The sequence below is a fragment of the Mchenga conophoros genome, linkage group LG8, assembly GCF_057382185.1.
Source record: "Mchenga conophoros isolate Kocher_MC1m ecotype Shallow Benthic linkage group LG8, M_conophoros_male_GT1.1, whole genome shotgun sequence".
Classification (NCBI taxonomy): domain Eukaryota; kingdom Metazoa; phylum Chordata; class Actinopteri; order Cichliformes; family Cichlidae; genus Mchenga; species Mchenga conophoros.
In genome coordinates this window covers 30,352,342-30,379,089 of record NC_140533.1, presented here as the reverse complement: position 1 = coordinate 30,379,089, position 26,748 = coordinate 30,352,342, and the positions used below count along the sequence as shown (strand labels likewise).

At 45.2% G+C, this 26,748-nt stretch overlaps 2 protein-coding genes across 2 annotated transcripts; one reads left to right on the top strand and one right to left on the bottom strand.

Moving 5' to 3' along the window:
• The first annotated feature begins 13 nt into the window (after window positions 1–13).
• LOC146569186 (interferon-induced protein with tetratricopeptide repeats 5-like) lies at window positions 14–15,257 on the top strand. Its single transcript, XM_085285532.1, has 10 exons — window positions 14–161; window positions 6,367–6,546; window positions 8,223–8,412; window positions 10,037–10,228; window positions 10,424–10,648; window positions 10,781–10,922; window positions 13,683–13,806; window positions 14,151–14,292; window positions 14,459–14,506; window positions 14,601–15,257. The coding sequence occupies exons 1-10, from the start codon at window positions 157–159 to the stop codon at window positions 14,847–14,849; spliced, it is 1,497 nt and encodes a 498-aa protein (XP_085141658.1). The 5' UTR covers window positions 14–156; the 3' UTR covers window positions 14,850–15,257.
• noc3l (NOC3-like DNA replication regulator) lies at window positions 15,254–25,379 on the bottom strand. The gene is made up of 21 exons (XM_085285531.1): window positions 25,202–25,379; window positions 20,575–20,779; window positions 20,363–20,486; window positions 20,105–20,259; window positions 19,949–20,023; window positions 19,701–19,831; window positions 19,464–19,625; window positions 19,272–19,365; window positions 19,013–19,188; window positions 18,815–18,943; window positions 18,593–18,724; window positions 17,912–17,992; window positions 17,724–17,824; window positions 17,541–17,613; window positions 17,376–17,439; window positions 16,857–16,928; window positions 16,593–16,774; window positions 16,122–16,250; window positions 15,924–16,021; window positions 15,720–15,804; window positions 15,254–15,645 (listed from the first exon to the last, which is right to left on the bottom strand). The coding sequence occupies exons 1-21, from the start codon at window positions 25,208–25,210 to the stop codon at window positions 15,514–15,516; spliced, it is 2,409 nt and encodes an 802-aa protein (XP_085141657.1). The 5' UTR covers window positions 25,211–25,379; the 3' UTR covers window positions 15,254–15,513.
• Between the last annotated feature and the right edge of the window lie 1,369 nt (window positions 25,380–26,748).

Genomic DNA, 26,748 nt, shown 5'->3' with positions numbered 1-26,748 from the left:
ACCTGCTGTGTTGCTGTTTGCTTCACTATGATGAATTATCCTGCCATTGTCCTGTCAGAGGTGATACTGAACGCACCATTATTTCTTTCATATTGCTGCAAACTGCTGCACATCCAGTACGCTTTGTGCCAACGTGTCTGAGCCTTAATAACTAAAATGAGGTGAGTGTTTTTGTCTTTATTTCAAGATTCACTCACGATATCCAACACAGAGAGAAAACTCCTCAGACTCAGGAAATAATAATACATAGATATGAGGGTTTGCATGCACACAAATGTGTGGAACTGTATTATTCACAAATGATTTAAATGCAGAAAAATGCATTTAAACGACAAGCAGAGGTGTCAGTGAGAAGTTCCCAGGCTGGAACATCAGTGTGGGTGTGGTAGGCATGCCCAGATATGACCGCTTCTTGCTGCAGCTTGCTCGGCTCGTAAATCATCAGGACGTTTTGATGTTCCAACTGTCAGAATCCTCAAAACACTTTTTTTGAGATTTAAAAAACTCAGGAACCAGTTTTATTTGCTGTCTGTCGTTGTACTGCTCAGCCAAGACATAACACTACAGCTCAATACTAACCACATGCACCAGTAATTACTTCCTCCAAACCATCAGTGTGTCTTGTGACTGCAGGCAGGAAAAGGACCCAAGTGCAAACTCACAGAAATGGAACTTACCCCTGTGATTCCCTTTGTGTCACATTTGATACAGGAGCTTCTGAAACCTCCGTCTCTCTCAATTTAGAAAACAGTTTTAGAATATTGTCAGGAAGTAGGTTGTTTATTGCTTTATACATAATTTGTGCCGTGAAAAAATGAACCAGATCTGTGAATTTTAGTGTTTTTGATTTTAAGAACAGTGGATTTGTATGATCTCTGTAACTGGTGTTATGGATTATCCTCATGGCCCTTTTTTGTAATATAAAGATTGATGATAGCGAACATTTGTTGCCCCAAACCTCTGCACAGCAATGCAAATACGGTGCGATCGGTGAACAGTAGAGACTGTGGAGTGATCTGTGGCCCAGAGTGGTTTTTACTTTACTCAAAATTTAAATACTGCTTGAAATGCTGTTCTTTAAATTATTTATATGAGACTTAATTTATCATCTATTATCACACCAAGAAACTTTTGTTCAAGAACTCTTTCAGTTTCCACACCATCTACATGAATCTGCACTTGTGTGTTTCCCAAATAAGACGATTTTAGTTTTACTTAGATTTGTTTGTTTGTTACTCGTGTCCAGCAGCTCCTTTAGATTCCCCCCAAAACAAAAAATATTTGTGTCGTCTGCAAATAATACTAATTTTAATATATCAGATACCTTACAAATATAATTTATATAAACAGTAAATCATTTAATACCCAGTACAGAGCCTTGTGGAACACCACATGCAAAGTCCAAGCATGAGGAGAAATATTCACCCAGCTTCTGTTTCCTGTCACTAATTTGTCACCCAGTGCATTACAACCCGCCTGACCCCGTACCGTTCCAGGTTATTAATTAATATGTGATGATTGATGTGGGGAATGAGGACCCAAATGCAGGACTCTTGCAATGAAGCAGTGTCTTTATTTACAGTGTAAATAAAGTTAAACCGCAACAATAAATCCCCGTGCGCTGTCTGACTCCTGTGCAGTGTTTTCTCCCAGTGTCTGTGCTCCAAAACTCTGCTTCCCAGTATTGTCCCAGGTTCTTTTATTCTTCAGGCCGGACAGAGAAGACGCAGAGTGAGAGTGTCCAGAGTATTTATAATCATTTTATTCAATCATTACCTTCCAGAAGGGAGATGTGCACGGTGCTAAGCATCTGCAGATCTGAAGCATTACAGGCCAGATGTGTATAATATAGTCTGCTCCCTCCTCCCCTACCAAACCGTCACTTTATCAATTTTAATTCAACATGTCCGCTACGTAGCTGCAAAAACATCTGCACAACTACACTCGTGTCTAGTTTTTACAACCCAAAGGTCATTTCCTGTTGTTCTCTTTTACCAGGACAAACGTGGGCGATGCTCTCTGCAACTCTGCACAAAGCTTCCTGTTCTGCACAGTTTTCAGTCTTGCTAAACAATCTAATGACCTTTATAACTGAAAGGTGGCCTTTAATATACTGGTCTGTTATTAAATGCATAAAACAAAATGCACAGCAAATAAGCGCTAGAAAACGTATTTTCCTAACACTAGTGTCCGTGCTCGCTGCCCTCTCGTCTCCACACTCCCGCAGGAAGAACAGAGACAGACGTTAATACTCCCCCCCCCCCATACACACACACACACACACACACACACACACACACACACATGATTTTTACTGTTGGACTTGTCAGCAGCTTTTGACACGGTTGACCACGACATCCTGTTATCACGGCTAGAATCGCATGCTGGCCTAAAAGGATCTGCCCTTCAGTGGTTTCGCTCCTACTTGACAGAAAGGTTCTTTTATGTCAATATGGGCCCCCACAACTCCAAAATAGCCCCTCTTAAATACGGTGTACCTCAAGGCTCTATTTTGGGTCCCGCCCTCTTCGCACTCTATTTGCTGCCATTGGGCTCCATCTTCTCACGGTACAGCATTTCATTTCATTGCTTTGCGGATGATCTACAGATTTATCTACCTTTAAAATCAGGATCAGATCAACCGCAGCTCTTATTACGCTGCCTTGACGACGTTAAACAGTGGTTATCATTAAATTTTTTACAGCTAAACGAAAACAAAACTGAGGTTGTCATTTTTGGCAATTTCAATCATATCGACAGCACGTTGGGTACCCTCTCCTCGTATTGTAAAACACATGTAAAAAACCTCGGAGTTTACATTGATGGTTCTTTTAAATTGAATAAGCAGGTGAGTGCAGTAGTTCAGTCCTGTTTTTTTCAGCTAAGACAGCTAGCCAGGATAAAGCCATACCTTCCGGCTGACGTCTTCGAGCGTATCATCCACCTTTTTCTTACTTGCAGATTGGACTACTGCAATTCATTGTATTATGGCCTAGATCATGCCACCATCCATCGCCTTCAGATGGTTCAAAATGCTGCTGCTCGCCTGCTAACTGGTACCAAACGGAGAGAGCATATAACCCCAATTTTAGCCTCCTTACACTGGCTCCCTGTCCCCTACAGGATCCAATTTAAACTCTTACTTTTTGTTTTTAAGTCACTCAACGCCCGAGCCCCCCCCTACTTGTCAGAGCTCCTCTCTGCCTATGCTCCAGGAAAACCCACGAGATCTAGTTCAAAACTATTGTTGTCCATTCCACGGACTAACCTCAAATCTCGTGGTGATAGATCCTTCTCTGTGGCAGGTCCCAGACTTTGGAATAGTCTCCCCTTTAATATTAGATCTGCTCAAACTCTTGAGCAATTTAAATCTTTACTAAAGACACACTTTTACGCTCTGGCTTTTAACACATTATGACCCAAGCATTTTGGATTTATCTGAATTAGTTAGTATTGTTTCAATTCTTCTATTCTATTGTTTCTATTGTTATTATTGTATTACACTGTAGTTTTTAATTTTATTGTTATTGTTAAGCACTTTGTGCAGCATCGGCTGTTGGAAATGTGCTATATAAATAAATCTGACCTTGACCTTGACCTTGACACACACACACATTAAGGATTGTACATTAACATAAAACTTGTTGGAACCACACTGAGTCTCACCGGAGAAACACACACATGGAGAGAGAGAGTGCACAGTATGCAAACAGCCATCATAATTCATCATACAATGAGAACAGGACAAATCAACAACTGACAATGACTGATTAATATTAAAACCTGTAACATAATGTTTGCAGTTTAGTCTGTTACTGTTGCTATTTTTACCATTTCTTCTTGGAGCAACTGTAACACATAATTTCGTTAGGGATTAATAAAGTATTCTGATTGTTTCAGGATGAGCTGCCATCATCCAATCACACATCTGCTTACCTGCATCTTTTGTTTCTCCTCCTCTTCTTTTCTCTTTTTTCTAAACTGAGCACCTGATGGCTTTGAACTTTTCTTGTCCATCTTCCATTGGTTTTAATTTTGCACTCCAGTATGAACACCCATCCTGAGGGAAGTGGGGACTGGATGTCACATGGATAAAACCCCAGAGGTTTGTGGTCTGTTTCAATGTGGAATGTTTTCCCAATTAGGAACTCTGCAAACCTCTCACAGGCCCAAGTTGAAGTGAGGGCCTCTTTCTCAATGTGAGCATATCGCTGCTCTGTTGCGCTGAGAGCTCTTGAAGTGTATGCTACTGGTTTCCACCCTAAATCGGCGTGCCGCTGGAGAAGCACTGCTCCCAAGCCATACGAAGATGAGTCAGCTGATACGCACGTTTCAGCACTTGGATCATACAGAGCAAGCCCTGGGGGTGTTGTCCGAGGCCGAGAGGGCAGTCAGGACCATCAAAAGTCTTCTTAAAAAGTCTGGTGATCCCTATCTCGCCCTTATGGCATACCGGGCCACTCCATTGGCTACAGCCCGACTGAGCTTCTCATGGGTAGGAGGATAAGGACAACTATTCCTGTCATCCCATCACAGCTAAATCCAAGAGGTACGGACACAGACAAGCTCAAAGCTACAAACGTACAGACAAAAACAAAGACAAAACTACAACCGCAGACACAGAGCACATGACATGCTACAGCGCAATCCTGGAGACAAAGTGTGGGTCTCAGACACGGATACTAGAGGGACAGTCGTGTCCATGGCAGGCTCACCGAGGTCCTACATCGTAGAGACAGCAAAGGGCACGCTGAGAAGAAACCGTTACCATCTTACACGGACACCTGGGGCACCGGAGATTTCTGTCGATCCACCAGAGGCTTCACCTGAGAACTCTGTTCCAGCTGCACAGAGTGTGTCAGTTCCAGACACTATCTCACAGGAGGCCAGCCAGCAGACTCCTGAAGCTGGGAGAAAGATCCCACCCAGGTCTAGGAGGCCTCCAGCATATCTAAAAGACTATGTTTGCTCATAGGGCTAGGAAGTGAGTGAGCAATGGGGCAGAATAATCCCCACACTCAGGCAGAGGGCTGGGTAGTCGACCCCATCCCTCATAGAGACAATGAGAAATAAAGCAAATGGTTGCACTGTTTAAACATGTTGTTTGTAGCTGCACCGAATAGTTCAGAAATGTGCACTTATGCTTGGTGTTCAGAGTTGTATACTTTGAGAGTTTATTTTTGGACATTCTGAGAAGTCTGGGTTGAAACCAGACGAGTTCAGTAAACAAGCTGTTACCAGATAAAACATAAGGCAGTAGTATACTTTAAAGCGTGCGGGTCTAATCTGTTGTCTTGGTTATATCCCAGCATCACATCCTGTTTAGTAGGGGGGATGTAGCATCAGGTAAATGCTAAGCGGTAGGAACGTTTCTGCTGGGTTGTTGTGGGGGGCACTCATAATAAAGGACACTCATTGGAGTAATGGCGCGTCTCGTGTCTGTGAGTTATGCCTCCAGTCAAATAACATCCATAACCTCAAATAACGGAACAATTAGGACACAAGGATCTTTGAGTTTGGACTGATCAGCATGTTCTGTTTTTCAAACATGCTGAAGAGGTTCAAAAACTAACAGTGAGATTAACACAATCTCATCATGTTGCTTCCATGTGCTGCACACTTGTTTTCCGTCAGTTTTCTTAGTGTCACAAAATAAAACCATAAATACTCCTAAGAAACTATTAAATTGTTCATGTTTGTGAACACTTGCTACTATATTTGTCACGGTCTGGCTGGGGCAGACCGTATGTGTTGCAGGGAAGGACTCAAGCGCAGACCAAAACGTGGTGTGGATTAACAAAACAAGCCGTTTAATAAGGCAAGAAACAAGGGTACAAAATAATAGGGCATGGGTGAAAACTAAACAATAACCTAAACTGGGTGAACTAATAACAAAACATGAAAAACCTTAACCATAATGAACTGACATGGGTACCTGGAGATGAGACATGGATGAGCAGACGACCTGACAATGGCATGCAGAAAACAAAGGGCTTAAATACATACATGAGGTGATCAGGGGAAGTGGAGACACATGGGGGAAACAGCTGACAGACATAAACCTAATGACAAGACCAGGAGAGGAAAGCTAAATACAATAAACAAAGAACACATGACATTGTCAGAATAAAACAGGAAATACTAAAACATGACAACACAACTTAACAGACCTAATATGTGATGAATAAATACAAAACCCCAAAACATAGAAAACCCAGGAATAATAACTGCCTAAACTAAAGGCAGATAGGAAATAACACAAACTAAATCACATAACAAAATGAGACAAATACAAACATGAACTCAGAGCGCTGGGTCAGAGACCCAGCCTGTGACAATATTGAGAATGTGTTTTGTCTTACGCAGTGATCCAGGTAACGATCTACACCGCAGGCTGCAGAAGCTGCAGAGTCGTTTCACCTGGGATCTGAAGAAGGAAGACTTGGAGTTGGACGACCTTAGCAAGCAGCTGCAGCATGATATAGACCTGCAACTGGGGCAGCGGGGCGCCCTGGCCCACTCCTACAGGTTCCTGTCTTATGTGAGGTAAGCAGTGCAGAACATTGAACAGGAACCCTCAGCTAAAAGCCTTTGTTTGTGGGACATTCAAAGATAAAATCATCATAATTGGGCACAAAATAGCAACAAAGATGGAAAACAACAAGATTCAACAGTGCAAGCAGGCGTTGCTTCTGTGAAGCTGGCTTTTTACATGCACATTATTGCCAAAAATATTCACTCACCCATCCAATCACTGAATTCAGATGTTCGATTCACTTTCATGTCCACAGGTGTTGTCATGATCCTGGGTCTTTTGACCCAGCGTTTTAAGTTTGAGTTTATTTTGTTCATTAGGTTATCTAAGTTCATTTGGTTATTAGACTCCTTGTGTTTTCTTCCCCTGTATTTAAGCTTCCCCTCACCCTTCGTGTTTCATGCTGCGTGTCTTATGTTATCAAGTTTGTATTATTATGCCTAAGTGTTTCTAGTTATTATTTTCCCCTCGTGTTTCCAACCATGTTAAATCTCCCCTGCTCTTCATGCGTTTCATGTCTGTGTCTTACGTTGTCAAGTTCGGGTTGTCATGTCTATGTCTCATTATGTTTCCTGTTTTATTGTGAAGAGGTCTGGTGTTCTGTGTTCATCATGTTCAGTTTTACTCTCCCACTGTGACGTCATTATGTTCATGTGTGCCAGCTGTTTCCTCATGTGTCTCCACTTCCCCTAATCACCTCCTGTGTATTTAAGTCCTCTGTTTTCAGTGTGTGATTGTCAGGTCGTCTGTTGTCCACGCCATGTTTCCTATGCCATGCTTCCAAGTTTCTTGTCTAGGTTTTTCTTATTGCTTGTTTAGATTTCCCAGTTTAGGTTTGTGTTAATTTTGCTTCAGTTTGCCTTGCCCTTTGTTTGTACCTTTTTTTCCAGCCATATTAAACGGCTCGCTTTTTGTTAACATTCAAGTTTTGTTCCCTGTTCCTTGGAGTCTGCATTTTGGGTCCTTTTTCAATTCATACAGTCTGCCCTCGCCAGACTGTGACAGGTGTAGAAAATCAGCACCTAGGTCGCTCCCAGGAGCTCAGTGAATTTCCAGCTTTTAACCGTGATAGGATGTCACCTGTCCAGTCATAAACGTTCCTCTTTATCCGACTGTTAGTGGAATTAGAACAAGGTGGAGGAGATTGGGAGGAAGTGAAGCGGGGTCAGTGAGGATCATAGTGCAGAGTCAATCGCTGCACACCTCCAAACGTCAACATTGCGTACAGAGCTTTAGGAAATATGTTTCCATGGCGAACAGCTGCATGCAAGCCTTACATCACCAAGCATCGATGCGTGAAGCACGCCGAGCTCTAGAGACGTGTTGTCTGGAGCGACCAATCACGCTTCTCCGATGGAGGAGTCTGGGTTTGGTGGTTGCTAGGACAACAGCACAGTGTGACCTCACAAAGGTGCTTCTGAAAGAATGATCAAAAATTCCCATAAACACTCACAAGCCGGTGGAAGTCCTTCCCAGAAACGCTGAAGCTGGTGGGCTGACATCGTATTAAACCCCTTGGATCACGAGTGGGAAGTTCATGTGTGGGTGAAGTCAGGCGAGCAATTACTCTTAATAATATAATGTCTCTGCGCCGCAAAGTTTCATGGCTTTACAGGTACAAAGACGTGTCAAAACCCTGAAGACGCTGGAGCACTGCGAGTTATTCCTGTTTGTTGTCCATCCTCAGGTATCTTCAGGGTAAACCAGAGGAGGCGCTGTCGCTACTCACTGAGTCAGAGGAGAAGACGAGGGAGTGTTACGGACAGGAGAGCGAGCTGCGGCTCATTGTGACGTACGGAGACCTGGCTTGGCTGAAATACCACACCGAAGACTACGTACAGTCCCAGACTTACTGTCAGAGAGTCGAGGATATACTGGCATGTATACACCCTCAGAAACACGACTGGTTTAACCTGTTTCTAAACACGTTTTTAACACCCACCCATAAACGCTGTTATGGATCTAGAGGCGCTGACTATAATAAAAACCTTTACATCTAAAGAACCCCTGCCTGTAGCCTTCATGGCTGTTATAATATCCAGACACTGATATGTTCATAAAGACTGTCACCGAAACACAAACTTCATCTCTCTTACAAACATTGTACGCACAGCTTGCGCTGCCACTGAACGAAAACACGTTCGAAGGATTTGATTTTGGTTCAAAACTTATCATAGTCAGCTGTGGAGTGGACGATCACTGAACACATGTTCAAAACATCATTTCATCATTTCTGGAGCGTCAGGGTATCCATGAACAGCTGCTCCAGATGTTTCTGCTCCAGAAACTGAATGAAAATATTTTTAATGTTAATTTCATTTTTTACATGACATTTTGCATATTAATGATCATAAACTGACCTCGCAGCCCAAAGTTCGTCAACGGTTTCAGTCATTATGTCCTGTTTATAAAGTTGAAGCTTGCTGTCAGCTGAGGCTGAAGAAGTCACCTGATGATGATGAAACATTTCTCCCACTGAAAACGTCCAGATGAACAGAATTAACTTTTCTGGGCTTTAACTTTAATCTCGGTCAAACCGATTTACTCAGAAGCAAAAACAAAGAAGAAAACAAAAGACAACAAAAAAGCTGAAATAAACACAAAGATTTAGAAATCATCAAAATGAAAACAATGTGCTGGGAGTCAGGCGTTCTCACTGGCTCTAGTGAGCCTCAGCCTCCGGTCACCTGACAGTTGGTGCTCCATCAAGCAAAAAGGTGATGTGTTGATAAATGCAGCATGTTTACAAATCGACTGTTTATTCTGTGTCACAGAAACAGTCATATTTCAAACGTTACTCGCTGCTCTTCTCCGCTGCCGCTAAGTTTTGGACAAAATGCATTCTGGGATATTTGGCTGAGCTAGGCCCACACAAGTCACAACGTTGCCTGCTCGAGGGAATGGGCGGAGCGGGAATACATCGAGGTGCTTTGAGTGTACTTGACTTTGATGTTTGAACTGGAACAGTACAGCCACTGATGAGGTTTCACAACTCCACGAGAACACATATTGTGAAAGGGCCCTGGCTTTGCATAAACACTGGAAATCAGCCAAGACTGACAACACCTAAACCTCCATGTTAGTTTAATATAAAGAGAAATGTGACAGCTCCATGTTAGACCTGTTACTGGACCACAGAGTGTGCAGGTTACCTGAGGTGTTTCTACAGGATCCAAACCTGCGATCACTCACTTACACGAAGACCCTGTTATAGCGCACACTGCCAAACAAAACAAACAAGTTCAGAAGTGTTGCACGATTCCTTTCTGGACCATGTGTATGGATATCAGACCATCTTTTCAGTTTAGCAACCAAACACTTCAGGATATTTCTGTGACAACTATAACTTTTGAAACATTAACTGCATATAACGAATGAGACAAACTAGACTAGTTTGTGCATTTGTGGCTTCTCGGCTGAAAAGTTGATAAATGTTCAGACACTGTCAAAGAATTAGCTGCAATCAAATCTATTTCTTTTAAATATACTGTGACTCTGCAGGTGAACCATCCGCCTGATCCTTCCACTGACCTCCATCCAGAAGTGTACGGGGAGAAGGGCTGGACCTTTCTTAAGTTCTCCAGTTCTTACTATACCAAAGCTGAAGACTGCTTCTGCAAAGCTTTGAAGCTGCAGCCTGATGACTGGGAGTGGAACAATGGCTATGCTATCGTCCTCTATCGCACAGAACAGGTACAATCTATCAGCCAATCAGCCTTTCGGTTTAGCATATAAGCAGTTATCCTGCTGAAGCAGACAGTCCATACGATTCTCCTGTATTAACCATTGTAGTCATTAACTTTGCAGTCGTGTTGTTGTTGATTCTTTGAGAGGTAATACCCATTAAATAAATTACATCCAGCAAACTTATGGAGCTCTTATCTTCAGAATGTTAATGATTGGTATCCCGAGGAATCACCAGCCACTGAACAGCTTCGTCGAGCCCTGGAAATAAATCCGGATGATGGCGTTTTGATGTCCATGCTGGCTCTGAAGCTGGTCCATGACACGAACAAACACACAGAGGCTAAAGGTTTGGTGAAGAAGGCCCTGGAAGTCGGACAGGACAACACTCAAGTCACCCGCTACGTAGCAAAATATCTCCGCAACCAGGTAAAACATCTGTAGCTTATAGGAAAAACATACTGGTCTTGATGGCGAATCAAGGAACTCGAGATAAAATATTGGTTTTATGCTTCTAACGTCTCGTCTCTCCAACGTTACCGTGACTCGTCCCTGTTCTAGGATCAGGTGGATGAGTCTATCGATCTGCTGAAGAGTATGCTGGAGAAGAAAAGCCAGTCATCTTTCATTCATCACCAGCTTGCTCTGTGTTATGAGAAGAAGAAGAATAAGCTGCTTGGGAAAAGAGTCCGACCAGAGTCAGGTACTGCACTGTACTCTGTTTATACTCTCATCAGCAGGTAGGACCTGGTATAAAGTTCTTCCAGTCGGGTAAGTATTTGGACAGAGATACGATCTTTATTATTGTGCCTCTGCACACCACAGCAGGTCTCAAATAAAGCAATCAACATTTCAATTCAATTCAATTCAATTTTATTTATATAGCGCCAAATCACAACATAAGTCGCCTCAAGGCGCTTCATAGATACAGAGAAAAACCCAACAATCATATGACCCCCTATGAGCAGCACTTTGGCAACAGTGGGAAGGAAAAACTCCCTTTTAACAGGAAGAAACCTCCGGCAGAACCAGGCTCAGGGAGGGGCGGGGCCATCTGCTGTGATTGGTTGGGGTGAGAGAAGGAAGACAGGATAAAGACATGCTGTGGAAGAGAGACAGAGGTTAATAACAGATATGATTCAATGCAGAGGTCTGTTAACACATAGTGAGCGAGAAAGGTGACTGGAAAGGAAAAACTCAATGCATCATGGGAATCCCCGGCAGTCTATGTCTATTGCAACATGTGAATACATTTTCAGGTTTAATCCAGTCTTTAAGTCTGACATCATTAGCTGTTTCTGGGCCCAAACTATGCTTCAGGACACTGCGGCTTCACTAAGTTACGAACGGTCTAAATTCTTTCATCTTTAATAAAATGTGCTGCTGCTTTACCAGGTGTAACAATTAAGTTTAACATCCAGGCATCCATGAAAACAGGATTTATGAAGTTTAACGGAGTTAGAAGTTAGCAGGAAGTTAGCTCGCTAGTGTCCCGAATTCTCTGATGTTGTGCTGAGAACAAACAACCAAGACTCAGAGCAGGTCCAGTCAATCGCTGCTGCGAAGATATCCTCCAAAACCATGTTCAAACCTTAAAAACAGAAAGATGGCGTTAAGTTACAAAGAGAAGGTGGGAACACTCACCGCTGTTGTGTCATAAAAAAGTCTAACGATCAACTTTGACGTTTAAAGCGTTTCAATCGATCAGTTGTTTACATCACTCAGCACAAGCAGAACTGCATCACTGCAGCAGAAGACACATCGTCCACACTCAGAAGCATCTCTGTGTAGTGACTGGTCTCATGATCTAAACAGGCCAATGTTCAGCATTCAGACTACAGGTGAAGAATAGTCAAACCAGATGTTTCCCGTTATGTCGAGATCAGCTCGTCAAGTACACACCTACACAGCATGTTAACAAACCGTGAAAAAAGCCACACAAAAATGAATGATTGTAACGGTTTCTATACATTAGTATGTACGAAGGGTATGTTGTGACTTAGCTTAAAAATTACAGCGGTCCCTCGCTATAACACGGTTCACCTTTCACCTCGCTGTTTCGCAGATTTTTTAGTGCAAGTTTGCTGCTTTTTTTTTTTACGTCACATTGTGTCCTGCGTCCTGATCGCTGCAGACGATCTCCTCCGTCTCTCCTGTACAGCACAGAATCGCTGCATCGATGCTAGCAGTGTGACTCTGAAGTGCAGCGCTGTATGTCCACGATGTCCACCAAACGTTTTGCACCGTCAAAAATAAAATCGGCTCCTTGATTTCACCTCTCGCTGGTTATTTTTAGAACATAACACCCGCGATAAACGAGGGACAGCTGAGAAATATAACATCTGAATCCATTTTCTCTTTTGCTCTGAGGCGCGGGGGGAAAATATCGACAAGTCGATGAACATCATTTACAGATATATTGGGTAAATGCCCGAGACATCTATAGAAATGTAAATCGCCGCTTGATTCATTCATTTGCTTGTTTTGGACCGTAAACCAGGCACGAATAGGACACCGGAAACACAGCTCCCCACAGGAGTTTCCGCACCAGAAGTAACATATGCTAACGTGCACATAGTCTATTATGGTTAGTAACAGTTAAATGCAACTCCTTTTTTGGTAATCTTCTATAACACTTAGAAAGGTGTCTCAATTGCCTTTCACCTCAGCTGCTTCCTGTTGTTCTCGTTAGTGGGCCCATGATCGTATATAGCACATCCTGAGTACATCCTGTTATAACCGTCGCTGTGCAGGCACATATGCAGTTACAAGCGAAACACTTCTAAGGCTCTATGCTGTGTATGTTCATTAGCTTCTGGATTAATATGTCACTAATTAAAGCACTACCACCTAATATATTTCCCACACTAGTTTCCACCTAAACATGATATAGCATGTTCTGACTGAGAGATTTCTGACAAATTCAAACGTACAGCTCTATCACTTCCAACATGGTATAATAGCTGCTATATAATGATGTGCTACGTGATCGCTAGCGACACAGCTATGTTAGCATAAACAGTGAAGCTGGAGGATGAAGCTAACTTCTTTCCACTCGATAAAAGTTAACGTGAGGGTTCCTGATGGTTAGAGACAAATACAGTCGCATGGCAGGATGCTGTAAACGGACCAAACTTCAGTCAGGAGAACAACTGAGATAATCCATCCACAATACGAGGTTAGTCATTCATATACTGCTGCTGGGCTGGAGTTACATCGTAAGGGTTTAAAATGAACAGCGGTAATAAAAACAGAGAGAGGCCAACAGCGATCACTGACTGATTTTAGGGGCTTGTTCGGATTAAATAGAACAAGATACAAAACATTAAAACATGTTAAAAACACAACAGCCTTAAACACAGAGGAGTTTGGACCGGAGCAGTGTTCATACGTCATCACTCAAAGACTGGACACAAGGGCGTGTTTAATATTTCAGTCAGTAACACCTGTTTTTATCCAATAGAGGTGCAGCATTGGACACGTCTTTGTATTCAGCATCTGGAGGAATCAGTGAGGCTCAAGAAGGGTTTCAATGCTGCAAAAGCTCTGCTGGCTCTGCAGTACGCAGATAACTTTGAAAGAAGGAGGTATGTTTACCTGTCAGTTTGTTTCCAATGAAATATTCTGTGTTGGTTTTATGTCTATTTAAAAAAGCTGGTAGTAATGACACAGGTAGAAGAATGGTTGGACTAAACCTGACCAACGTGATCACTTATGGAATAAAACAGTGTTGAATCATATTACCAAAGCTGGAAACACATGTGTGAAGGAAACTTTGACCCCTGTGGTCACACCAACATTATGTCAGATTGGACAGTTTTACTCGACTGTATTGATGTTTCTACAGACAGTCATCAGATGGACTGTTGATTCCAAAAACATTTGATGCATTGATTCTTTTTGTGTCTAAGCTTTGTGTTTGTTGCTTCAGAGCTCAGCAGATGTTTGATGATGTGCTGCAGACATTAGAGGATGAACCTCCAGGCATCCGTCAGTACATCTACCGGTATTATGCAGAGTTCTGCTACTATCACACCCCTCAGAAAGACCTCGGACTCACCTATTACAAAAAGGTATGGATCGTCCAAAACTGCATTCAGACTGCAGGTGTGCATGCCAGGTGCATACGCCAGGTGCAACCAGTATTAGCGAACGGGCCTCTGAGGCAGACGGACATTTGGAAAGTCGAGCTGTGGACAGTTAACCGTCTGCTAACGTGTCCTGTGCTGCATCCAACAGGCTCTGGAGTTATGCATCAACACATCACATTGGAAGCACTGTGTGAAGGTTGGCCAGCTTCTCACTCTGCTTTATGCAAAACTAATGCAAACTCAACCTCATCTTAGTAAACAGGAAGTAACCTTCAGGTATTCTTTTGCAGAAACTGACGACGATAGCTGAGGGACGCCTCGAAAAGAATCGCAGCGACGCCGCGTCCTATGGCATCCTGGGAGCAGTGGCCAGAGCTGAGGGCAATCGGAGCAGGGCTGTGAGAAATTATGAGCGCGCTCTGGAATTAGACGCCAACAACGACGAGTATCTGTCAGCCTTGTGCGAGCTGCGCCTGGATCTGACCGCACACAGGGAAGAGAAAGACCGCCCGGAGGAGAAGCTTCCAGAGGTCGTGTGAAAAAGTTTGTACCAGGAAGGCCACCGTTTGAACGAGGTTCCAGAACCACAGCTCAGAAATGCTCGGCTACGTCACATCACACCTGGGAACCGCTACATCGATCACTACGGCCGACTCCTTCTGTTTGTCTACCACCACTATGTCCGGTTGGTTAGCCACCACCTGTTTGTCCGTCTGTATCTGCAAGTCCCACAGGATCTTAGCTCGGTCATTCTCCACCACCTCCCATGTTGACCTCGGGGCTTCCAGATGTTTCTGTATACTATGCTGGCCACTTGGCTATGGCGTTCCATGTATGCCCTGCATGCTAGCATCTTGTCTCTGGGTCATCTTTACACAGCCTGCACCTGGGGTCTTACCTGGTGTGGCAGACCCCAGCCTCTAAAAAATAAAAGCAGCTTAAATGTTAAAGAAGAGTTTTTCTGGTCTTTATTTTTAATATCTGACATTTAAACAGCACAGTCATGGCACTCAAACTGGGCACTCCGCATCGACTCACCGGGTTGCCCAACATCACAACTCTTCACATCAACATGATGAAAACAGTCCAACTCCACCCTGAAGACACTTTGGGCTTTTATTTTGAAGGTCTGCCTATCAGGTTGCAGCTGTACTTCCTCTCCTGATGGCCATAAAATGTTGTTTTATTTTATGTGTGTGTGTGTCAGTGCTGGGTGGTTTTGTGTGTGTGCGCTGCAGTAAAGTCCAGCTGTGTGTCCTCGGCGGCGGTCAGGGCGCACTCGAGTCTTCTCTGCAACTCGGCGTCAAGCAGCATCGCTCCGACCACAAAATGATCCTGACACAAAGCAAAGCGATAGTCGGTCATCATGACTCACTAAACTTTAAAATATTTTAGTTTGACTTTCAAACCTTCTTCTTGAGGCTTGGTGATGCTACAGGGGGGTTAAAGGTCATATCTTTGATGCTGTAGTCGTCAAACAGCTCCACAGATGACCTGCAGGGGGCAACGTTCACACTTCAGAAAAACGAAACTTTTAAAGGAGCAGTACACCGTTTTCACTGATCCTCACACAGGCCGAGCTTTCTGATTAAACACAGGTGATGTGTGTGTACCTGCGACTCAGCTCCGCACTGAGCGCCGCCGAGCCTTCAGAGGGAGCGCCCTGACTCAGGTGGACTGCAAACCGCCGCACGACCGGGTGGTAATGTCTCTGAAAGAGCACAAACACCGCGCAGCTACATTCAGAAACACGTGGGGCCATGTGTGCACCTGCATACCTGTGTGTGTGTGTGTCTGCAGTGTGTGTGTACCTGCAGTGTGTGTAGCTCCCACAGTGCTGTGTTCTGAGCGTTGCAGTGTTCAGGTTCGTCGAGCTCCGGCAGGTAGAACCCACTGCCCTGAATCTCGTTGTCCAGCAGGAAGTCACACTTTGGGAAGGACTGAGAAAGACACACACACACACACACACACACGTTAAACTTCTACCTGTACAACTACTTGAATTACTGAGCAGCTGTTAGGTAACCACACCTCTTTTCAAGTGACTGAATCAGACTTTTATATAGCAACAAATCACGACAGTCACGTCGAGGTGCTTCATGCTGTAATGTAAAGAGCGTAGGAGCGTCCACTAACACAGAGAAAACCCCTGAAATCACGATCGATGAGTAAGCACTCTGCCGACAGTGGGACCGGGCGGGGAGGAGTTCTGCTCAGGGAGGTGTTGGCGGTTGGGGACGAGGGGACGAAGACAGGATGTCAACACACACGTTCAGACTCACATGCATCGTGGCTCGGTTGGCGGCAAGAATTCCCACGCTGGCGTTGGGCATTACGTGCAGACTGATCGTGCTCAGCCTTTTGACAAACGCCATCGCCCTCTGTAGGGTCACCTGCTTCCTGCGGCGGGTCAGCATTGCGTCCAGACACCGCAGTACAATGATGGCGTCATCGTTGGGCGCCCCTGAGGGATTCAAAGCGTGGCTGTTAAAACAATCATGTGACGTGTGACGTCATACTGCCGGTTCAAAGTGAGGCTAACTGACCTGCGTGGAGCCTGGGCAGCAGTTTATATAACTGAGAGTAAAAGTTGAGCGGGTCGATGTTCAGGACGTCACCTGATACACAAACAAACTTTATTGATCCAGGAAACTCAACAGGAAGTGACATCATGTGCAGGAAACACACCTGACTTTTCAAAGAGTTTTTAAAAATAATTTATTGGTCTATCTCAGTGAGAATAAACTGTAGCCAGTGCTATTGCTGAGCAGTGCTGCACATGTGCCTCTGTGAGCCTAACACGAACACATACGTTTGTCTATGTCACTGGGAGGGGACCCTTACATATTCCCAGGACTACAATCCAAGTCTGAACCTTTAAAACAACTCGTTATTGCAGCTTATTTAAATAAACATCCACAAATGTCTCGACATTGATACACAAAGAAGGTCCTGACTTCTTGTGATCATATAACAAAAATATTTAAAATGGCCTCAAAGGTCTTCATCAGACTAAGGTCTTCAAAGTCAAAGTCAGATATACGAGCACACACACAGAGTCTGACCTTGTCCTGACAGGATGGTGAAGACGGTCTGGATGCAGTGCAGCGTCTCCTTATTGGACAAATCCTGCAGGTATAAATAAAGAAACAAAAATAAATAAAGAACTATTTGTGACACCAAACTAGCAGGTGACTCTGCAGGGGGCGGGGTCAAATATGAACACTCACTCCTGCATGGATGAGGTCCTGCAGCACGTTGAGCAGGTCATCAAAGAACTCCAGGTTGATGAGGTGAGCAAAACTGACAGGAAATGACATCATATTCAGCACTATAGTAGTACTAAAGATTGTGTGTGTGTGTGTGTGTGTGTGTGTGTGTGTGTGTGTGTGTGTGTGTGTGTGTGCGCGCACTTGGCGAGCCCCTCCAGAACTGCAGGGAGAAGAACTGATTTCTGAGCCTTCTTCAAAATCCTGAAGTAAATGAGGAAGACGATGTTCAGCGTCTCTGTGTGCTGGAGAGGAAGAGCAGAGGGGTGAGGAGGAGGAGGAGGAGGAGTGTCCTTCCTCTCACCGTACACGCTCGTGACCTTTCAACTCACCAGCTTGATCTTCTTGTCTTTGCTCTCTGAGGCTTCGGCTTCCAGCAGCTCCTTCTCCAGCTTCTCCTCAGCCTTCTTCCACTACACACACACACACACACGCACACACGCACACACACAGGTTGGTGTCTCTCACTGCCCCCTGCTGGACGGACTGAGAAATCCCTGAGCATCAGCTCATCACAGAGGAAGTTGTTAATGCTTCTTATATTAATGCTCATAGACTTCAGTGAATTCGCACGAGCATGTAGAAACATTTTATTCTGACTCACATGTTCTTCTCGTGTTTTTGTTACTTTGCTAATATTTCCTCAGGTTATTGTAAGAATTGTTTTTTATATTTTGCCCCAGTAACATTAACTTTTCATTGACACATTCTCTTATTCTCACATTATTATGTTTGGAGTTTATTTTAAATTAAAAATATCTTTTACACGTTTCGCCCATATTTGGATCCTTTGTTTACCTTGTGATCGTGAGCAGATCATCTCTTTGTGCTGATGTTTCTGGCACAAACGTTTGAATGAACACGTGTTCCTGTTTCTAAAGCCTGAGTTTCTCTCACTGTTCGTCTGCTGCTGCAGCTCCAGCCCTTAAAATGAACGAGGCCTCGTTAACGGGGCTGTCGGGGGCGGAGCCGACCGCTGAAACAACCAATAAGGACTCGGTGCGAGGGTTTACCTTCCTCTGCATCCTCGACAGGTTCTTCTTCCTCTCCTTGTTGGTCATGAACTTCTTCTTTGGTGCCGCAGCCTCGATGTCCTTCTTCATCTCCACCTCTTTAATCCTCAGACTCAGCAGCGTCCGCAGCAGCTGGAGGGGGCGGAGTTAACAGCGTCTGATTAATAATTTATCAACAGTCTTCTCGGAGTGGGCGTGGCCTGGATACGTTTCGTTCGTTACCTCGGGTCGGACGTTGTAGTTCAGGCTCTTCACGAGGCCGGAGATAACTCGCACCGTGGCCAGCGAGGCCCCGCCCGCTCTGTCCTGCTGGAAGAGCTTCCTGAACGCGTCACAGCACACGCCGGACACCTGAAACACAAAGAGCACGTGAAGGCGTCGCACAATGCTGGGCTGCGCTGCGGCGCCCATGAGACTCACCTTCTTGGTGGAGTCGTTCATCAGCGGCGCCAGGACGACCACAATGTTGTTGTGGAAGTTGAAGTGAGGCAGAGCGACGAGCAGCTCGCACAGGCAGCGGACGGCGACCTCGGCCAGCCCGCCGTACGCCTGCAGCGCCACCGCCTGACTGCGCTTCTTCTTCTTCTGCTTCCAGTCTGTGGGCGGAGATGAGCGGTCAGGGCGCCGTGAGGTGTGCGGGTGTCAGTGTGTGGCTGTTGCTATGGTGACGGAGGCGTACCTTTGACAGTCTGCTCCAGGTCCTCCAGGTAGAACTTGTACTGACTCACCAAACCCTCCTCGAACTCTCGGAGCACCTGCGTCTCCTTCTTCACCTGGAAGACGGCGAGCGGCAGAAGCAGCAGGTTAAAACGTGGCGACTGTGGCGACCTGCCGCCAGGCGCTTCCTCTACAAACAAACTCACAAACGCACCTTAGCGGTCTTCTCCGCCGAGGTCAGAGGTCGGATCCTGTAGGTGGGGGCGATGTCTTTGAAGACCTCCATCAAAGAAACCATCACCAGCTTTCTGACCGTCACCGCCACGCTGGGGTCGGCCTCCATCAGCATCCCCCGCAGCTCCTTCACGCGCTTTATCTGTCACACACGACGTCACGTTAAACACACACATACACGCCACGAGCCTGATCCCAGAGCGGCGCCCGGCCTTACGCTGCCAATGGGGTCCGACACGATGGCCGACGCCAGGCCGGCGATGGTCAGCTTCCTCTCGTTAAGCTTCTGATTCCTGAGCCGCTCTCTCTGCGCCGGCGTCATCTCCTGGCAGCTCGGTGGCTCCGCCTCTGCAAGGAGGACACGTGACAGATGAGAGGACGCCTCAGCCTCGTCACGGAGGCGTTTACCCCGCCGTGCCTGCGGAGTTTAATTCTTATTCCAAAAGTTCTGATCGCTTTTCATACCTGTGTCGACGTCATCAGGCTCCTCCTCCTGCTCCTCCTCCCCCTGCTCCTCCTCCTCCGGCTGCTTCTCCACCACTGAAAGAACAGAGGGAGACGTTTCGACACAGCCGCACAGAACCAATCAGATTGATCAGGGATCAACGCAGCACGCCGTACCCCTCTCGACGCTCTGTGGGATCACGCCCGTCTTGTCTTTGATCGGCAGCAGGTGGATCACTTCCTTTTCCTCCGTCCTCGCCATCTTCCTGGGAACCTTCTCGTAGCTGCGAGCTACGTCCGATTTCCGCTTCTTCCCGCCATGCACCGGCCCGCTGGGACGCCCCGCCGCACCACACAAACGCACCTCAGTCACTGTGCATCACACCTGCTTCTGTATCTAAATATGGTTTGTGTGTGTGTGTGTGTTGGAGTTACCATGACGACAGGTCCCTGGTGATGAAGGACGCCTGGCGAGCCATGGCGGTCATCTGCTGCAGGTCTTCCTGCTCCATCATGTCTGTGGGTAGGCTCTCCAGAAACTCCTCCTCCTCCTCCTCCTCTGTACGAGCAGGAGCAGGGTCAGACAGTTCTGGTCTCTGATTGGTTTACAGCAGACGTTAGTAATCACGTGATCGTTTGCCGCTCACCTGGTCTCTTCCTGTACGTCTCCAGGGGGCGGGGCGTTTCGCCGACGGCGCCCTTCACAGCCTGCCTCAGCCTTTTCTGCTCCTTGCGCTGCTTCTTGGCGACGTTCTGCTGCTTCAGCTGGCGGTTCTTCAGCTTGTTCTCCAGCTTCACGCCACTCGTCTTCAGCAGGCGGCGAAACGTCGGCCGCCGCTTCTTCGAGCGAGGCTGCGGAGCGTCAGAGGAAAGAAGGAGAGGTGTTCAGCAATGATGTCACGGTCCATGGAGGCTCTGGCTTGGATCCTGTGAACACCTGACGCTGTGTGACCGACTCTAAACCGACCAATCAGAGACAAACTCAGCGTCGAGCTGCTGATTTACTGGACTCACTGTGGGCGTGGCGCTCAGACGCTCTGCCGCCTCAATACTACCTCGCACTACACAGTACTACCTCCCACTACACAATACTACCTCGCACTACACAATACTACCTCGCACTACACAGTACTACCTCGCACTACACAGTACTACCTCGCACTACACAATACTACCTCGCACTACACAGTACTACCTCGCACTACACAGTACTACCTCGCACTACACAATACTACCTCCCACTACACAGTACTACCTCGAACTACACAGTACTACCTCGCACTACACAATACTACCTCCCACTACACAATACTACCTCGCACTACACAGTACTACCTCCCACTACACAGTACTACCTCCCACTACACAATACTACCTCCCACTACACAGTACTACCTCGCACTACACAATACTACCTCGCACTACACAGTACTACCTCCCACTACACAGTACTACCTCCCACTACACAATACTACCTCGCACTACACAATACTACCTCGCACTACACAGTACTACCTCGCACTACACAATACTACCTCGCACTACACAATACTACCTCCCACTACACAGTACTACCTCGCACTACACAATACTACCTCGCACTACACAATACTACCTCCCACTACACAGTACTACCTCGCACTACACAATACTACCTCCCACTACACAGTACTACCTCGCACTACACAATACTACCTCGCACTACACAGTACTACCTCGCACTACACAGTACTACCTCACACTACACAGTACTACCTCGCACTACACAGTACTACCTCCCACTACACAATACTACCTCGCACTACACAGTACTACCTCGCACTACACAGTACTACCTCACACTACACAGTACTACCTCACACTACACAGTACTACCTCGCACTACACAGTACTACCTCCCACTACACAATACTACCTCCCACTACACAATACTACCTCGCACTACGCAGTACTACCTCGCACTACGCAGTACTACCTCGCACTACACAGTACTACCTCACACTACACAGTACTACCTCGCACTACACAGTACTACCTCCCACTACACAATACTACCTCCCACTACACAATACTACCTCGCACTACACAATACTACCTCGCACTACACAGTACTACCTCGCACTACACAATACTACCTCGCACTACACAATACTACCTCCCACTACACAGTACTACCTCGCACTACACAATACTACCTCGCACTACACAATACTACCTCCCACTACACAGTACTACCTCGCACTACACAATACTACCTCCCACTACACAGTACTACCTCGCACTACACAATACTACCTCGCACTACACAGTACTACCTCACACTACACAGTACTACCTCACACTACACAGTACTACCTCGCACTACACAGTACTACCTCCCACTACACAATACTACCTCGCACTACACAGTACTACCTCGCACTACACAGTACTACCTCACACTACACAGTACTACCTCACACTACACAGTACTACCTCCCACTACACAATACTACCTCCCACTACACAATACTACCTCGCACTACACAGTACTACCTCACACTACACAGTACTACCTCACACTACACAGTACTACCTCGCACTAGGGCTGCCACGATTAGTCGACTAGTCACGACTGATTTAATAGCCGACGCGTCGTTTGAAGCTTTGTAAGATCACAAAAGACGCAGGAATAATAGCAGGATTTAAGAGTGTAATAACGGACTGAAACAGAAGATGGCAGCACTGCATGTACAAGGATGCCAGCTGCCGTTAAACCCCGAAGAAGAAGAAGTAGCTGTGTCCCAGAATTCATAGCGCAGCCCTGCTCAGTTTCCTACGGAGCCCCGCAGGGGACATGGGAGAAAAAAAAAAATTAAGACGGACTTTTGCGAGAGCTCGCAAAAGTTTTAGCCGCATTCTTCGGAGGCCGCCAGCTCGAAGCCGACCGGGAGGTCGAGGCACGATGTGCTGGGAAAGCGGTGTTCCTCCCGGCTGTAGTAGGTCTCGACCGCCCGTTAGCTTCGAGCTAGTGGGTGTCAGATCTCCAAAAACGTCGGAGCACTTTTGCAAATATGCGGTGTCTTGTAAACCGAGCAGGTATCTGACGTTTACACAACTACATTCACGCCTCAAAATATCTTAAAAGTGTATTTTGTGACCCAAAAAGAGTAATATTACAACTAAGTAGCTGCCGCCATTGTTGGAGTTTTGCGAGATCTCGCAAAAGTCTGTCTTAATTTTTTTTTTCTCCCTAATTTTTTTTTTCTCCCATGTCCCCTGCGGGGCTCCGTAGTTTCCAACAATGGCAGCAGCTAGTTAGTTTTAATATTACTCTTATTATTCTTTCTGGGTCACAAAATAAACGTTTAACATATTTTCATGGAGAATGTAGCTGTGTAAACCTCAAATATCTGCTCAGTTTATCAAGACACCACATATTTTCAAAAGCGCTCCGACGTTTTCAGAGACGTCTGTTACCCACTAGCTCGATAGCGAGCCGGGGGCTAGGTCACTAGAGCCGTGAGAACACTGGACTCCCGGCAAATCGTTTTCAAACCCACCGCCGTCTTTCACTACTTAGGTTAAACATGATATATGAGTCACTTAGATAACTTAAAAATGTTGTTGTTTGGCTTTTTTCAGTATTTTATTTGTTCCTGAGTAAATCTGTTTGGCTGAGATTAAAGTTATAGTTTTTGCACAGCTGAATAAACTCAAGCAGACAGCTGATTATCAGAAGTGTGAGATGCTGGAGAATTTACTCCGGTGTCCTGTTATATTTTAGATAGCAAGGAGTTTATTAAACTTCACCGAAACAATCTGCAAATTTCATTAAAATTTTTAATAAACTATCATCTTGTCTTTATTTTTAGTTAGCACAGACCTGAAACACTTAAAGCTGTAAGCTAATGATAGTTATATAAGAGCAGATGCTGCTGGTGCAATAAGCTGTAGTTTTACGTCCAATGGATGATGATCTGATTAGTCGACTAATCGCAAAAATAATCAGTGCGTAGTCGACTATCAAAATAATCGTTTGTGGCAGCCCTACCTCGCACTACACAGTACTACCTCAGTCCCAGGTACTTAAATTTAATAATCAAAATTTTAATCATATACGTAATAATTTAAATATGAATGTTGCAAAAACTTATTTTTACTCAATGATCATCTCTCATATGGACTACTGTTTGACGTCCTGGTCACTTGCTTGTCCAACAACACTTAAAACTATTGAAAACATTTATAAAAGACGTTTAAAACTACTTGACAAAAAACCGACCTCCCACCACTGTCATGTGTTAAAAAACATAAATTACTGAACTTCAATAACTTAGTGAAACTTAAAAGAGTGTGTTTAATATATAAAGTCTTACACTCCTTTGCTCCACCACCACTAAAGCAGTTCATTAGGCATAAAGAAAGCTCAGACAGGACCACTCGAGCTACAATCTGAGGAGACGTGTTTATACCCCACAGACGGACAGCATTTGGGCAGAACGTCCTCTCTGTCCAGGAGGCCATCTGTGGAACAGTCTTCCTCAACCCATTAGAGAATGCTCGACATTCAATTTGTTTAAGGCAAAGGTTAAAAACTGGTTATGGACAAATCAAGTGTGTGATCATGTATGAGTTGTATAGTTTTAATGTTTTATTTGGGAACAGAATGGTGTGTATGTGTAAGTTTGGTGATGGAGTTTTTATTATGAATGAATGATGAATTTTTATGAATTATTATGTCTATTTTTTATGCTTAAGGACAACAGATGGAAGTTAGCCTTTGGCTATAATCTGGCATGTTTACATTCATGTAATTTTTTTTTTACATTTATGTTCATTAACATGCACTGTCCTAAATAAAATAAATAAATACTACACAGTACTACCTCATACTGCCTGGTACTACAGGACACTACATGTACTACGTAGCTGGGTGGATGATGAGGTGTGTTTCTTTCCTGAGTGGGACACAGAGTGGCTGACTCGGGGCAGACCATCAGACACTGAGTCCTTCCACGTGACCGTTTGTGATGTTGTCAGGCGTAAAGCAGCAGCGGGCTCTGATGGAGGCGCCATCACCGTGTGTGCTCGGACCACACTCCGTTCAATGCGCCGTTATTTTGGGGCTCTGGTATCCCTCTGAACACCCGGGAGCTGTTTTAAAATGAGTCTGACTCTAAAATCGTGGGTTTTCTGTGGACTCGGGCTGTGAGGACACAGACGCTTTGAGCATGTTTGTTCTCTCAGACCAGACTCCGTTCATTAAACGGCGGATTTAAGCCTCTCACTCACCGGGCCCATGGCTGCAGGACGTTCCGGTGTCTCCGATGTGTCAGGCCGGACTACAGTCGTTCCCGCTCGGTCACTTTGGTTCGGAGTGTCGGAGTGTTTTGGTGCCGAGATGCGGGTTACCTCCACACGTTGCTCTCCAAAAACCCGGAAACAGAAAAGTAACCGCCCTTCTGTGACGAGAGGACAGCGCCCCCCGCGGCCGGAGGACAGGACCAGTTTTTTTCTGCTGGACTGGAGCGCGCCTCAGACGCCTACGGCTCTCCGCGAGGCCTCCACGGGGAGATTTACCGATGTTGCTTCAAACAGACTCAAGAGAAAAAGTGTGTGTGTGTAATCTGATTATTTTCCCTCGGATTCAGACTCCCTGAGGTCCTGCCATGCTTCCTGGACGTGTTCTCTATGCACCTTTCAGGACCTTGAAACGTTCTTGAGGACCTGAGGTGGAGTAGTTCATGTGACACGGAACACGTGATGACTGCGCATTCAGTAGACTAACAGCTGGAGGGTTTTGTCATTGTCCATATTTTAAGGGAGTTTTCTTTACGATGGGAAAATGTTTTGTTTCTTTAAGTTCCCCAAGAAGAATGATAAATGTTTTTTTATGATAAATACTTTTAGCTAAATTTTTTATCCATAAATGTAAGTTTACTAACAAAACACCATATTTCTGTCATTATTTTAAGGATGTGGAAATATACATACAATCAATATCAGACTCCACCAACAAAAACGCTCAAAACAATACATGTATGTGAATTTTTGCGTGTATTCTTATAATTGTTACTTTTTTCTATTTACCCCTGGCTTTGTGTTCATTTTGTTGTTTTGTATACTTCATCTGTTCGTATGTTGTATACTCATTGTTTGTTAAATAAAGTTAAAAAAAACAAACAGCTGGAGGATGACCCTTCACCTGCTCCGCAGGCTGACACCTGAAGTTTACTAAAATACACTTTGTGAATGACCAGAAACGGATCAAAGATCAGACTCCTGCTGTGGGCGTGAAACTGACCTGGGTGCAGTTTCTCTGCCCCCGGGTTCACGTGGCGCTCAGCTGGCCATCACATAAAGGGGCGGGGCCACCAACAGCTGACCAGTCACATTGATTATTGTACCAACAGCTGACTTTATAAAGGAGGGCTAACCTGACATCAGACACACACTTGGTGGATCAGGGAGCTGTGGATGTGTGAAACAGCTGCTGTGCTAATAAAGTTTGAGTGTTTGAAGGCGTGCTGGTGTGAGGGACCAGCCTGATCACCTGCGATTCACAGGACGGCGGCGTTCTGTGCGGCGCTCGCTGACATCACACCCAAACCACCTTCTGTGACCATGCCCCCACCTTTTAAAGTATTACCATTTATTTTTCTCATTAACTTTTTATACTTTATTCTGGATGGGCCTCAGAAATGTGCTGACAGGTGTGCTGCACCTGCTGATGAAACAGGAAGCTGCAGTCGCTCACCTCGTGCTCCTCAGATTGATCACCAACACTTTTTGATTATTATTATTATTATTATTATTATTATTATTATTATTCTTCATGG